Source organism: Thunnus maccoyii, chromosome 14 (genome assembly GCF_910596095.1).
Source record: "Thunnus maccoyii chromosome 14, fThuMac1.1, whole genome shotgun sequence".
Classification (NCBI taxonomy): domain Eukaryota; kingdom Metazoa; phylum Chordata; class Actinopteri; order Scombriformes; family Scombridae; genus Thunnus; species Thunnus maccoyii.
Window position 1 is genome coordinate 10963578 of NC_056546.1, and position 13882 is coordinate 10977459.

Sequence of the window (13882 nt, forward strand, 5' to 3'; positions counted from 1 at the left end):
AGGTTCATTATCTTAGTTTAGCCTGTTAGCATGCTAATATTTGCTAATTAGCCCTAAGCACAAGGTCCAGCGGAGGTTTAAGTGAATGTCATTAGTTTTTCTGGAATTTATTCTCTACCTTGAAGGTCTGTTACAAAGTTACAGCAATTCAGCCATTAGTTGCCAAAATATTTCATTCAGTACCAAAAAGATCAACCTCATGGAGACACTCGTGGAAAAGTTAGGAATACGTCCTGTGGGAAACATGAATATCTGTACCAGATTTCATGGTAATCCTTTCAGTGTGGACCAAAGTGGTGGACTGACAGACAGTCATCCATAGAGCCACACTACTTACATGGCTAGAAGCAAATAAATGACTTCTGTTGGGCTATTTTATGCACACAATGTGGTTAATATTGTATGAAATTTTGTAGAAGTGTTGAAAAAACAGCTTTGCCAAAATTCTAAGTTTTGGACACCGGTTTAGGGTCAGCCCGTGATCTAATTTATCACCAAATCTCACTGAAATATTTTAGGTAGTTTTTGAGACAAACAGACAAACATATAGGGCCAAAACATTGCAACTCCACGGTCAAGGTAAATACAAAAAGGCTTCTCCTTTTCTCCTCCCTCTGACCTCCAAAACAAGCTTCTAAAACACCTGAACTACATCTCCTCTTGCTTTAGAAAGCTGTCATTCTGATCCTCTTGTGTTCTGTTTATTATTCTTGCTTGTCTTAAAGAGGACGCTGTGCTGATGTGGTTTGAGCGACTGTACGTGGGGCTCCTGTGCTTTGAGAAGTACGTGGTGTACCCCGCCATCATACTGAGCGCGCTCACTAACGACGGCTTCGACCTCAGTCACCGCAAGAAGCTGGGAATTCAGTGAGTGGACACATAGAGCTAGCCTGTCCATCGGTGTGTGTCATCTGTTGTCTTAACTCACCCTAGTTTGTTTGTCCCTCCTTCAGCTTAGATGTTCTCCTGACGACAGTCGCTGGGCTGAAACTTCTGCGTTCGTCCTTCTGCGACCCCAGCTTCCAGTTCCTCACCCTGCTCTTCACGCTCATCTTTTTCCACTTCGACTGTCCGCATGCCTCCGAGAGCTTCTTGCTGGACTTCTTCATCATGTCCATCGTCTTTCACAAGGTTAGAAAATAGATGATATTTAGGAGAATGTGTCCGTAAACTAATATGCTGTGTGGGGGAACATACCGGTATGCATCCTGATAGGAGGATTATCTCTATGATAGATGGATTCAGAAACACAGAGAGCAACAGGTACAGAGAAATGGATACAAACTCATACAGACATTGAACAAGACATACAAGTAAGAATTAAAATGTCAACAGTCAGATACACACACTCTAGTAAACAGGCAGACACATGTCATGTCTGCCTCGACTCTTGACATCTCAATTCATCCCTGACCTTTAAAATTATTTAAGTGATTTCACTTAAAGGGGCCCCTCCACAGATTTTACACATACAGCACAGGTCAGTTCACTCATCACTGGGAGTACAACTCAGCCTCTGAAAACAGTTGTGTAATGTCTTCTGTGGTTCTAGAGGAGCTTTGTCATGTCTGAGAAAATTACCTGAGAGATGTCATCAGTTCAGTTTGGGCGTGGAGACTATAAATTTATAAGAGAAAGCCGGGAGGTGTGGAGTTTGAAAGATGTAGGCATTTACCACACAGCGAGGCTCTAACACAAAAAGATGCTTTTGAGTTTCATTGTGGGAATTGCAGGATCCATCTTTTTGGGGCTTAAAGTCAGGACATCTATCAGCAATACGGAATCACTGAGGAGGACCACTTTAAAGACGGATCAGTAATAAAAACAACAGAAGCAACATATTTTCTCTTTGTGCAGCGCAACCTGCTGGTGACACTACTTGTATCACTGACATGGACAAACACCAAAGTCTTTTTATAAAGGTGTGAAGTTTTGAACTGAATAGGCTTTTGTTTTGATTTTAAGTGAGACTTATAAACATATTGTATTGCATTCCTTTACATTTACAGTGGAGTGTAATAGATATCACTTTATTTTATTCTGTGAGGTTGTCCGAGTTAAAAAAAACAGCATCCCTTTAATATAACTACTCTTCTGTTGCGCTCTGATTATTTGGGACTGACAGTGTGTTATTTCTGTTTCTGTCCAGATGCGTGAGCTGTTGCTGAAGCTCCATTTCATCCTGGTCTACATCGCTCCCTGGCAGATCGCCTGGGGCAGCGCTTTCCATGCCTTTGCTCAGCCATTTGCAGTGCCTCGTATCCTTTCTCTTAAGACCTGCGCGTATATGTGTGTGAGAGTGCATCAGTACCCACTTTTCTTTTTTCTTAACTGGCGTGTGTGTGTCCAGACTCAGCCATGCTCCTGCTCCAGACCCTGCTCACCACCATCTTCTACGCCCCACTGGCTCCCTTCCTGGGCAGCGCCATCTTCATTTCCTCCTATCCACGGCCCATCAAGTTTTGGGAGCGAAACTACAAGTAAGATCCCGATGCAGTGAGTTTTCCAGACAACCTGGAGGTGTCACTGAAGATCATTTGCTTGCAGATGTGAGGAAATCTTGAGAGCCTCCTAACAATTACTACTTGTGTATCAAAAGCCTGATATACAGTCGCTTATTCCTCTTTGCCATAGAGCTCCATTATTGTCCAAAAACTATTAAAAACTAATCAATGAGCCACAGTTGCACTGGGTGATATGTTTCGTCATTGTAGTTTACTTTGACTCAATCCCATATATGGCTGTCCTGCTGATTTAAATACTAACTAGTGCACCAAATGTGTATTAATCCGTGGCTGAAAATAGTTCCCAACAAATGCACAATTTGCACCTATTTGAGTAATGTTTGCTGAACACTTTAGTGCCCAGATGTTTATACAAATCAGTCAATCTTTGAAACATTATATTTGTGACCCATTTTTAAAGATTTAGGTCTTCAGTAGAAACCGATGGGTTTGGGACTGAGACCACAAAGATGGTAGGGAAGTCGGAAATTTTGATTTGTTGATGATAACAAAAATATAGAATATCCCATTTTATTTTGCTTTTGCTTCCTCCTTAGTGTTTACCAAACAGATATATTTGAAAAAAAAAGAACTTTAAAGTTAATATTAGTCATCAAAATCAATATTTAACAAGTGCTGTTCACTGTATCCATGTGACACATGCTAGTTCTCCGTCTAACGTGTTCTTGCTGTCTGAATGTACATGAGGAAGACAAATCTTCTAGTAGACTTATTTCTTATAAGTAATGGATTGAGTGTGCATTTCTCACATCCATCAGTTTATTTATTTACTTAAGGCAGAATCAATCTCATCCTTTTGAGCTGAGTTTGGCAGATTTGCAGACAGACGCCATCCTCTTCACTCTGTGTTTCGCTCACACTTACACAATCCAACCCCTCTGTGTCCTCTTACTTATTGATGTGAGTGACTGTTTGTACTGCAGCTCGCTGAAAGCTCGCTCCAAAAATACTCCTGACGCTTTGTTGTGAAGTAGCCTGTGATTATATTTAGACTGTGCTGTCAGTATGAGAACTGAAACTCATGAAATAAAATGTATTGACAGCATCATCTCTCCTGGGGTCATATGATGATGCTTTAGGTAATAGATGTGCAGGCTGTCAATGTGAACTTCCAAACACCAAGACAACGTGACAAGATACGGACAACAACATCCTAAAATATTTAGTTTTAAGCATCTCTGATTGCTGTAGGGTAAATTTACAACTAGTGTGAGCTGTTTTTTGTTTCTCACACTGCATCAGATAAGATTAGATATTCAGGAGGACTGTTTCTGAGAAATTCTTGGGGAGATTTCAAGTCGATATATTTTCTGTATCAGCGATGCCGTCCTAAAAAAAGTTTGTTTGTTTTATTCACTCAACTTTACACAGTATTAATGATGCCTTTTGATTACTGCATATCATCAGCCTTTTTGATGCTTTAATATTTTTGCCTCTCATCCTCTGCAGTACAAAGCGTATCGACAACTCCAACAGCAGACTGGTGTCTCAAGTGGATAAGGAGACGGGTGACTACAATTACATTAATTTCAGGATTTTTTTGATTTCCTGTCCTCTCTAAATCAAGATGCCATATACAAAAAATGCTTGTGATCCTGTAGAATAATTTAGGATAATTATACATGATTGAAGCAAGATTTTGTTAAGTTATCAGAGCCTTTTTTTTCATAGCCACCAATCACAAAAGGCACAAATTACCTTCTTGTAGTTTAGAATCAGTGAGAAAAAGAAGCTTAGCTTTTGATCTAACTTTTTAACTCTTTCTGACTGCCCTTCTTTCTCAGGGTGTGATGATAACAACTTAAACTCCATCTTCTACGAGTACCTGACACGCTCGCTGCAGCATTCACTCTGTGGGGACCTTATGTTGGGCCGATGGGGCAACTACAGCGCCGGAGACTGTTTCATCCTGGCTTCAGACTACCTCAATGCCCTGGTCCACCTCATCGAGATCGGCAATGGGTTGGTCACCTTCCAGCTGAGAGGTCTGGAGTTCAGAGGTAAAGTTCGACCATCCCTCCCTTCCTTTTTTATCCCTTCTTTGTTTCTATCCGTCTCTCTGAATAACTGTCCATCCATCTCTTTCCATCCACAGGAACGTACTGCCAGCAGCGAGAGGTGGAGGCCATCACAGAGGGTGTGGAGGAGGACGATGCATGCTGCTGCTGTGAACCGGGCCACTTGCCCCACATGCTGTCGTGCAATGCGGCCTTCAACCTGCGCTGGCTGGCCTGGGAGGTGATGGCCACCAAGTACCTGCTGGAGGGTTACAGCATCAGCGAGAACAACGCCGCCACCATGCTGCAAGTCTACGACCTCCGAAAGCTGCTCATCACCTACTACCTGAAGGTACGCTTTCACTCCAAAGCAAAACACACAGGAGATGAGAGTATGTTTGTGTACTGAGGCACTGCTTTACACAACTCTTTGCACACATCTTTTGATGATTTTGATCATCAGGATACTACCACTTTACCAGAGCGGAGCAACATATTGATTTTCATTGTCTATCAATGAAAAGATTCTGTTTTTGTAATCTCTGTTGTTGAAATTAGCATTGCTAATCAGTTACTAACCCAGATTATGCCACTTTGACAACATAGTTTAGTGGAATACTAGAGAATGATGAAGTTTTGTATTTAAATATTTTGTCTATGTGTCTTTTCTTTTTTATTTTATAAAATAAGATATAATACCTGAGGATGACCTGATTATGCAATGATTAGTTGATTAATCAATTAGTTGCCAACTATTAAATTAATTGCCAACTATTTTGTTAATCAATTAATCAGTTGGAGTCATTCTATAAGAAAAAAAACAAATTCTCTAATCCCAGTTGCTCAAATGTGAATATTTTTTGGTTTCTTTAGTCTTCTATGACAGTAAACTGAATGTCTTTGGGTTGTGGACTGTTGGTCCAGACAAATGAAGACATTGGACTTCACTTTTGGAAACACTGATCAACATTTTTCACAACTATCTGACAATTCATAGACCAAACAACTAATTGATTATTCAAGACAATAATCGACAAATTAATTGATAATGAGAATAATCATTGGTAGTATTTTTTTCTACTCAAACAGATGTAAAGTATCTTCATTTTTCCATATCACTGAACTCTGTATTAACATTTGTGGTTTGCATGTATTTGAATGGGTACGATTGTTGGTGGCAGAACAATATACAGTTAATAGTGTAACACCAATTTGTTTATAGCTACTCGAGGCAAGATTGTAGAGTTAAAATACAAGACTTTTAGGGCGTTTTAATAGCCAAGTGGTCTAAGATGCATATGATCGCAATATTCCCATAATAATCCTGACTGGGGACCTTTGTAACATGTCACCTTCCCCTTGTCACTCTCCCCATGTTTTCTTTCTTTCTTTGGCAAAATGCTAAATGAATATTCTATAGAAATACACTTATCTTTTCAATGTAGGTCAAAAAATATAAAGCTAGAGCTCCCAGAGAACACAGTTTTGGTTATTTGTAGGTGAAGAAATGTCTAGTTATCCTGTAAGAAACAACTTCCAACCATAGATTGCCTGTTTTTTGTAGATGCCACTGCATTTTTTACACCAGTACAGCAGAAAGTAATCAATCTGTCCAAAGAAAGCTGGACTTACAATTATTAGATCTGTTTTTTTCCTCTGTTTCTTTTTGTATGAGGCATCTCAGAACGCTTGTTCCATAGTCTGTGATTTCTGCGTATTTAAGCATATGTTTTCTTCTCTTGCTGTAATTCAGAGTCACTGCTATTGAAAAAAACCGAGTACAGCTTTAATAATGCATCAACTTTTGACATATTCAGTTGCCCTCTCTCCAGTGGCAGACTGAAAATTGAATATTCCACTATTCTCAACAGGCTCTTAAAAGGTTCCCCTGCCAAAAGGTTAAACAGTTTAATTGGCAGATAAACCAATACCTTATGCATTAATCATTATCACAAATGGCAGCCTGCCAATAGTGATACCAGATGTGGTCGGCAGCTACTACACTCTGTACAAGGGCACATATCTTTCTCTTTCACTTTCCTTGTGTTGAGTATCTTGCTTTTGTCTAATTTTAACCCTTCACACTCCACTACTGTCCTTCATTCTTCTCTTTCTGCCCTCCATCTCTCCATCTTCCCTCTCTTCTCTCAGAGTATTATCTACTATCTGGTCCAGTCTCCCAAACTGTCTACCTGGCTGAAGGATGCAACTGTCCAGGAGGCACTGCAGTCCTACACCAAGTGGCACCACATCGAGCGTGATCCTCAGGTTTTCAGTGTGAAGATTGATGAGGACTACGTGCACTGCCTGCAGGGGGTGACGCGCGCCAGCTTTTGCAATGTCTACTTGGAATGGATCCAGTACTGCGCTGGCAAGATGGAGACAGTATGTCATAAACCTTGTTACGGGTCACAGTAGAATCATTGTCTACTGCTGTGTATTATGTGTGTGTGTATTGTGTATGTGTGTATTATCACTTCATTTATAATTGCTTTTGTCTTTAAACTGTCAGAAAATAGTGAAAAAGGCCCATTAAAATTTCCTTCAACCCAAGTTGACATATTCAAATAGCTTGTTTTGTCTGACCAAAAGTCCAAAACCTAAAATATCTAGTTTATTATCATAGAAGGCTAAGAAAACTAGCAAATATTCACATTTAAGAAGCAGGGGCCAGTGAAAAAAATCACTTAAATAATGAATTAATTTTAAAAAATCAGCGATTAATTATGTTTAATTTATGCAATGATGTGAAATGAGTAAAAGGAAAGCAAATGTTGCATTATAGAAAAAATTAAACTCCAATTAAAGTTGCAAATTGCTCCTGTAACCCTTTTCTCATGATAAGAACACTAAATATGATCACCATAAATGCACTATGGTAGAATCTGTCCTTATTTTTCATCTTTAGCCTATATGCCAGTACCTTCTTGTCAGTCCTACAGTAAGTTTGTGTTTGTATTTGTGTGCAGCCTGTGGAAAGTGATGAAGAATCTCCTCTGGTGACTCTGTGTTACGCTCTCTCAGTCCTGGGGAGGAGATCCCTCGGCACAGCGTCACACAACATGTCCAACAGGTAAACCTCAGTGACACAAACGTCACACCAAATATACTGTATGTAGATGTATATAGATAGAATGGCTTTATGAATTACCTGTAATCACTTACTGAAGTGTTTTGTATGTTATACAGATTTTAATATAATTGATTAAAACCACTCAAATAAAAGTTATAGTTACTCACAGTTAATGAATCTAAAAATACGATATAAACTAGACTAAAGTGTGTTTTTATGCATTCAGGATTGCATCAGGAAGGATTTCAAATTAATAAATGACATTTAATTGTACAATTTACCTGAAAAATTGTTGAAAAGTGTGTTATGTAAAAACAGGATTGAGGTCAGTTAATAGGCAGCAGCAGCAGATATTTACCTGCAGTTAGACAGATACACCACAAGGGGGCATCAGCTGCTAAATCTTCAACCATCCACATCATTCAGACAGAATTCTCTGACTGCACTCAAATGACTATTTGTCTGTGTGTGGTTTATATTGTTAAGATACTTAACAGTTTCATAATTCTCTCTATCTTTTTTTATCCCTGCTCTCTTTCCCCATAAACCCCCCACCCTTCACCTCAAAGTCTGGAGTCATTTCTGTACGGTTTCAACACCCTGTTTAAAGGCGACTTCCGCATCGCCACAAAAGATGAGTGGGTTTTTGCTGATCTGGACCTCCTGCAGAAAGTTGTGGCTCCTGCGGTCAGAATGAGCCTCAAACTGCACCAGGTACAGTAAAGTGCTTCTGTACTCTCTGCTCTGCTGTGTACATCTGCGGATTTTCACTATTTCTTTTGTATCGTAAACATTTGTGCCTCATTTAATTAGGTCAAATTAGGTCCTCATGATGGCCATTTCTCATCCCTGCAGTAGACCTTTTTGTATAAATCTGATTAAATTCTCTAGTGCTCCATCATGCCTCTGTCCCCTGCTCCTTCAGGATCACTTCACGTGTCTGGAGGAGACCGAGGAGGCATCTATCTTGTATGAAGCCATCACAAACTACCGCAGCAGCCTCGTCATTTGCCACGAGAGTGACCCCGCTTGGCGTAAGGCGGTGCTATCCAGCCGTGACACGCTGCTCACTCTGAGACATATGATTGATGACGGCACGGACGAGTATAAGATCATCATGCTGTACAAACGCCACCTCAGCTTCAAGGTCATCAAGGTAAAAAGGCGGAGGCTGTCGGTGGAAATGTGGCTTTGTATGTGTGAAATGTATTTCAATTTTCAGGCTGCTGCGATAGCACAGAGTAAGAAAATGTAGGTTTGGAAAGGGAATGAGTAATGTGAGATGGTGAGGGGAAGCCGGTGAGAAAACGTGTGGCGTAGTTTGAATGCAGATGTTTCCCTGACTGCCTGTAAGGTCTGACTAGTCGACTTTGTAGTGTGTATATATAGTATGAAAACCTCCTGCCTATACCAACTTGGACAAGGTTTTGTAGTTCATCCTTGCATTGTAGAATCTGGGCTGCTTCGTAAAAAACATACTACAGTTGGTCTGAACAGTATCTGTGATGCTCCTCTGCAGGAACTGAATGAATGGAGGCAGAGTGTCTCCTGAGAAGTGCAGGCTTGCAAAAATGACCACAAAAGGGTTGGTGATCAATATATTTGACTCTGCAATTATGACTATTAAGTGGTCATATTTCCAGCTAACTCTCAGCACTTAAGTTTCAAAAGTTCACCAACAGATAAGAGGAGGAATAGTTTCTACATTCTGCCAACCAGCACTTCTATTTAACACGTTGCATCTTGTTTGTTTAATCTGTACAAAAACTGAAATGTGAAAACACCTATTTGTGGTTTCACGGGGGTTTATGTGCTGGACTATTTCATCGCCGGTGGCAGTGACTTCCTTGAGTCTGGTTGTCTGGTTGTAATGTCACGATGAAGACAAGACTTCAGGAAGTCACTGCACTGTTTGGCCCAAAAATAAAAGTAGATGCTTTGTTCACGTCAGATTGTTCAGACTGTAGTAGGAAAAATTGTTCACATGAGCCTCCTAGTTGTATTTTCAAGTCAGTGAAAGCTAGGATGTCTCCCACTTGCCTAAAAGAACTACAGAAATGTCAACAAACCGCTTGCAACATGACTGAAAAGCCACTATCACTGACAGTTACATCTAAATAAAATCTAATACGATTACTATACAAGGGGGACCCAAAAATTCAGGGAATTGTTAAAAAAAAACTGTCATAAATCTGTCAGTAGTATGTTTCTAATCCCCTTCAAAGTACTCTCTTTGAGATGTGATACACTTGTTAATGTTGTGATCACACTCCAATACCTGGAAACATTTCCTGTAGTCATCTTTTGTCACCATGTCCAGAACCTCCTGAGTTTCTTCTCCTTTTCACTCCCAGTTTTAGTTACACCAAGCAGCAGGCGTATGCTACCTAGCAGCAAATCCGATAACAACACCAGACTCCTGTATTATCAATGGCTTCCTGGAATTTTTGAGTCCCCCCCTTGTATTATCCGCGATTATTAGCTAATCAGCTAATTCAAAAGGAGCTATACACTGTGCAACTGTTTCACTTGTTACCGAACTGCTACAAATACATAACACAACAAAAGTAGCTGATTTAGGATGTTTATCTCAAAATTAACAGTGGGAGTACCCATTAATGCTCCTAAGTCAGAATAACAGGATGCTTTTCTGTTCTTCCTGTTCTTCTGATATCGCCTCAATGCATCATCAAGAGACAGCTAGTTGTTCCTCTCTGCTTCAGTCTTCTTGCCAAGCTAAGCTAACTGTGTCATAGCTCCAGCTTCATATTAAACAGACAAATATGATTGTACCTATGATCGTAGGTATCAATCTTCTCATCTGACTCTTGATTGAGTTTATTTCCCAAAATGTCAAACTGTTACTTCAAAACTAAGACTTCATTGTGATAAAACCACAGAAGCAAACAACAAAATGGTTATATGACACTAGGATATACTGTCTCCAGATATTTCTACTGAATCTCTGTTCTCATTATTGTAGTTTACTTATTATTTGGCTTTTAGAATAACCTCAGCTACTGGTTGATTTCATTGCAATTAATTTGTTGCAGACAGAAGACAATGAAACTTCAATTCCTTAATGCCGCTTAAAAAAAAACCATTTCAGATTCAACCTAGTCTTCCCTCTTCTCGACCTGTGATCTGTCTCATCCCATCTGTCCACCTCTTCGTCTCTCTCTGCAGATCAATAAAGAGTGTGTGCGAGGTCTGTGGGCGGGCCAGCAGCAAGAGTTGGTGTTCTTACGAAACCGTAACCCAGAGCGCGGCAGCATCCAGAACTCAAAGCAAGCGCTGAGGAACATGGTCAACTCGTCCTGCGACCAGCCACTGGGTTACCCCATGTATGTGTCAGTCACGGGTGAAAGTTTGCATTCATGGAAATCAATTCACTGTAATAGCACACATGTTTTTGAAAAATTGTTATATAGTGTATGCAGTTTATTTTCTACTCACAGTATTAAAGTTATTTTTCTGCTATTTTCAGGTACGTGTCACCACTGACGACATCGTACGCAGGAACACACCGTACGCTCCGCAGCATTGGAGGAGGGGCTTTAAGCTTGGATTCTATTCGTTCCTGGCTCTGCTCTAAATGGCTACGGTCAGTACTTTAAAATAAATACATTTCTGCATTTTAAAACATTATATTTCTCACCTCAGTCAAGATTGTAATTCTTCGAAAAGGCAAAGCTCATCTTTTGAGGCTCCACCTCAACCAAAACTCACCCTGTGACTGTGCTCTTAAATTAAAATTCTTCACAAGCTTAAGATAGAAAAAAAAAGACTCCCTCATCATTTTTTAATTAGTTCAGTCTGGTGGGTCAAGAGACGGTGCTGTAATTAAAAGGTCATTGGTTCAGTTCCTAGAACAACCATGAATCTCTGAGGATCCTCAATACATAATCACTTTCAGAGTGTTATTGCTCTGAACCTCCCTCTTCCTGTGCAGAGAGATGTATCAGGGAAGACAAAATTAACATTTCATGATAAAATATTTTAATGGTGAAGTAACTAAATAACTATTGCAAACACTTCTGCAAAATGGGACATATTAGGTTGAATGCTGGCAGTATTTTCTCGACCAAACCACCAGACCCACAGTGTTTTTTTCACTTTTTAATGTCATCATTAATGTGGTAGTTTTGATAGATGCACCTGTTGTTTTTTTTTTTAATGCAAAACCTGAAAAACATATTTGATCATCGGATTAAACATTTAACTCAGTTTTTCAAGCACAAATTCTCTGGTTCAAGCTTCTCAAATGTGAGCATTTGCTTCATTTCTTTGTGTTATGTGATTTTAAAGTAGCAATCTTGAAGATCTCTATTTCGTTCTCTTTGGCGGAACAATATGACGTTAATCAGTTAAGCGGTAATTGTAGGTGTGTTTTTGGACCCCACTCCCAGAGATCCAAACAGTGTCACTGAGTGCCATCACGCCAGCACAATCGAATTAAATTATTGAATCTGTTGCATTAGGTCCGCCTACCTCTCTGGGTGTTGGAAAATGTATCACTAACTGGACACCCAGTTCGTAATAATCATAATACTGCAAATGCAAGAGCTTTCATCAGGGGGCTTAGAGGCTCACTCACCTTTGTGCTGCCTCATTTGGTGATAGATAGTGACTTAACTGACATTTATTTAAATGAAAATCTTTGAGATTACAACTTTAAATTGAATATCTTTGGGTTTCGGTGTTTTAGTCCAACAAAACAAGATGTCATCTTGGACTTCTTACATTTGTAGCATCTGTAGCTGCAATAAAGAATTGAAGCCCTTTATCGTGAGGTGTTACAAGTTTGACAAACCACAGAGAAAGTAAATGAATGTTATCAGAAATGTCCTTGCCTTAACCTCAATAAGATTAACAAACAGACAAGAATCTAGAAATAAGAGAATCTAATTTAGCAGAGCTCCAAGTTGGAACTGTCATTAGAGGCAAAAAGTTTTGATGGCACGTGACATGATGGTAAGATCAGAATGTCCACCTACAGTATTAATCTGGCTGTATTTGGTGTAAATCACTCTGGATGAGGGGTAATGCTCCGGCTGAGTGCTTCTCTGTGGTAGAAGTCGGTGCTGGGGAGAGATTTTCCCGTCAACTTAATGTAGTTTTAAATACATGTGTGGGGACAGTGGGAGTGTACGCCTGACGGAAAGAGAGAACTGGATTGCAGACTGGGAGGGCAGCCAGGCTTCGACTTTCTGCTGTTGCAGCAGTGTTGCTCCTTCCTTCCCCTTCTTCTCTCTCTTCCTCCAGATCTACATCCTCCCCTCACCTACCATCTCTCCTTTTATCCTCCCTTTTAAGTCTCAATCCCTCCATTACACATTACTGCATAGCTTATCGTATAGGCTGTGCATTAACCTCTGCAGGTCAGCTAATGGTGTGTGTGTGTGTGTGTGTCTTTGTGACTGTGTGGCTCTCTCTTAAGCTTCTTAAGAGCTGGGTTTTCCTTTCAGATTAGATTAGATTGTTAATCCTGTTTCATCGGCCTTGAGTTAAAGGCGTTGTCTTAATTTTACTAAGTAGCCAAGGAGACGGACTGCGCCTTGTCAGCCAGAACACATTTAACTAATTTAAGAGGAAGACTGCGCTAGTATGTGTCACGTATGCTAGCACACTTATGTAACATCTGTCTCTCTCTGACTGTAAATTTATGTGTGTGTGTGTGTGGTTAACCAGCTGGAATAGTTGAGGCTTGCTAAATTTTTGATGGCCCTTTGCCAGTTTGTGTCCTTTGCACTGATGTGGACATGAATAAATAAATCAAAGCTGTGTGTGTGTGTGTGTGTGTGCGGCAGGGTGCGTAAGGACAACCTGACCAGCTGTAACAGCGGTGTGAACATGGAGGATGTGGAGTGCGGTGCGGGCGGTTCATCATCGCTGAGCCACAACCGGCCGTCCTCCGTCACCTCCAACAGCCTGAGCCTCTACCAGCACAGAACCAGGACGACACACAGCCACAGACACCACAACGCAGGTACACACACACTTAAACGTGTCCCACTATCCTTGTGGAAACTCTTCATTAACTACACTGATTCCCAAGTCCCTTCCTTTAACCTGAACGTTCAAACCGTTGTCCTAAAACCAAGCTTCAATCCCAGAATCCCCGGGTTTCGATATGAACAAGAGCAAACACACACAATGCAGATACATGAACAGACTACAATACTACACATATAAACAGGATGTTTTTATACAGTTTTGCATAGTTTTTGATATTTATATATTTTCAAAGCGAGACTATGAAACTTTTAAAAGTCAAAATGACACAT

General features: G+C 40.2%; 1 protein-coding gene across 1 annotated transcript in view; it reads left to right on the forward strand.

The window, feature by feature from the left end:
• Window positions 1–13882, forward strand: part of pcnx2 (pecanex 2) — a 33168-nt gene that overhangs the window by 16583 nt on the left and 2703 nt on the right. The window contains exons 23-36 of the mRNA XM_042434331.1: window positions 726–867; window positions 954–1131; window positions 2150–2258; window positions 2351–2480; window positions 3975–4033; window positions 4310–4525; window positions 4621–4874; window positions 6674–6907; window positions 7492–7595; window positions 8165–8309; window positions 8521–8751; window positions 10782–10939; window positions 11083–11199; window positions 13406–13584. Of these exons, the coding sequence (XP_042290265.1) occupies window positions 726–867; window positions 954–1131; window positions 2150–2258; window positions 2351–2480; window positions 3975–4033; window positions 4310–4525; window positions 4621–4874; window positions 6674–6907; window positions 7492–7595; window positions 8165–8309; window positions 8521–8751; window positions 10782–10939; window positions 11083–11199; window positions 13406–13584 (2256 nt within the window). The remainder of the gene's footprint in view (window positions 1–725; window positions 868–953; window positions 1132–2149; window positions 2259–2350; window positions 2481–3974; window positions 4034–4309; window positions 4526–4620; window positions 4875–6673; window positions 6908–7491; window positions 7596–8164; window positions 8310–8520; window positions 8752–10781; window positions 10940–11082; window positions 11200–13405; window positions 13585–13882) is intronic.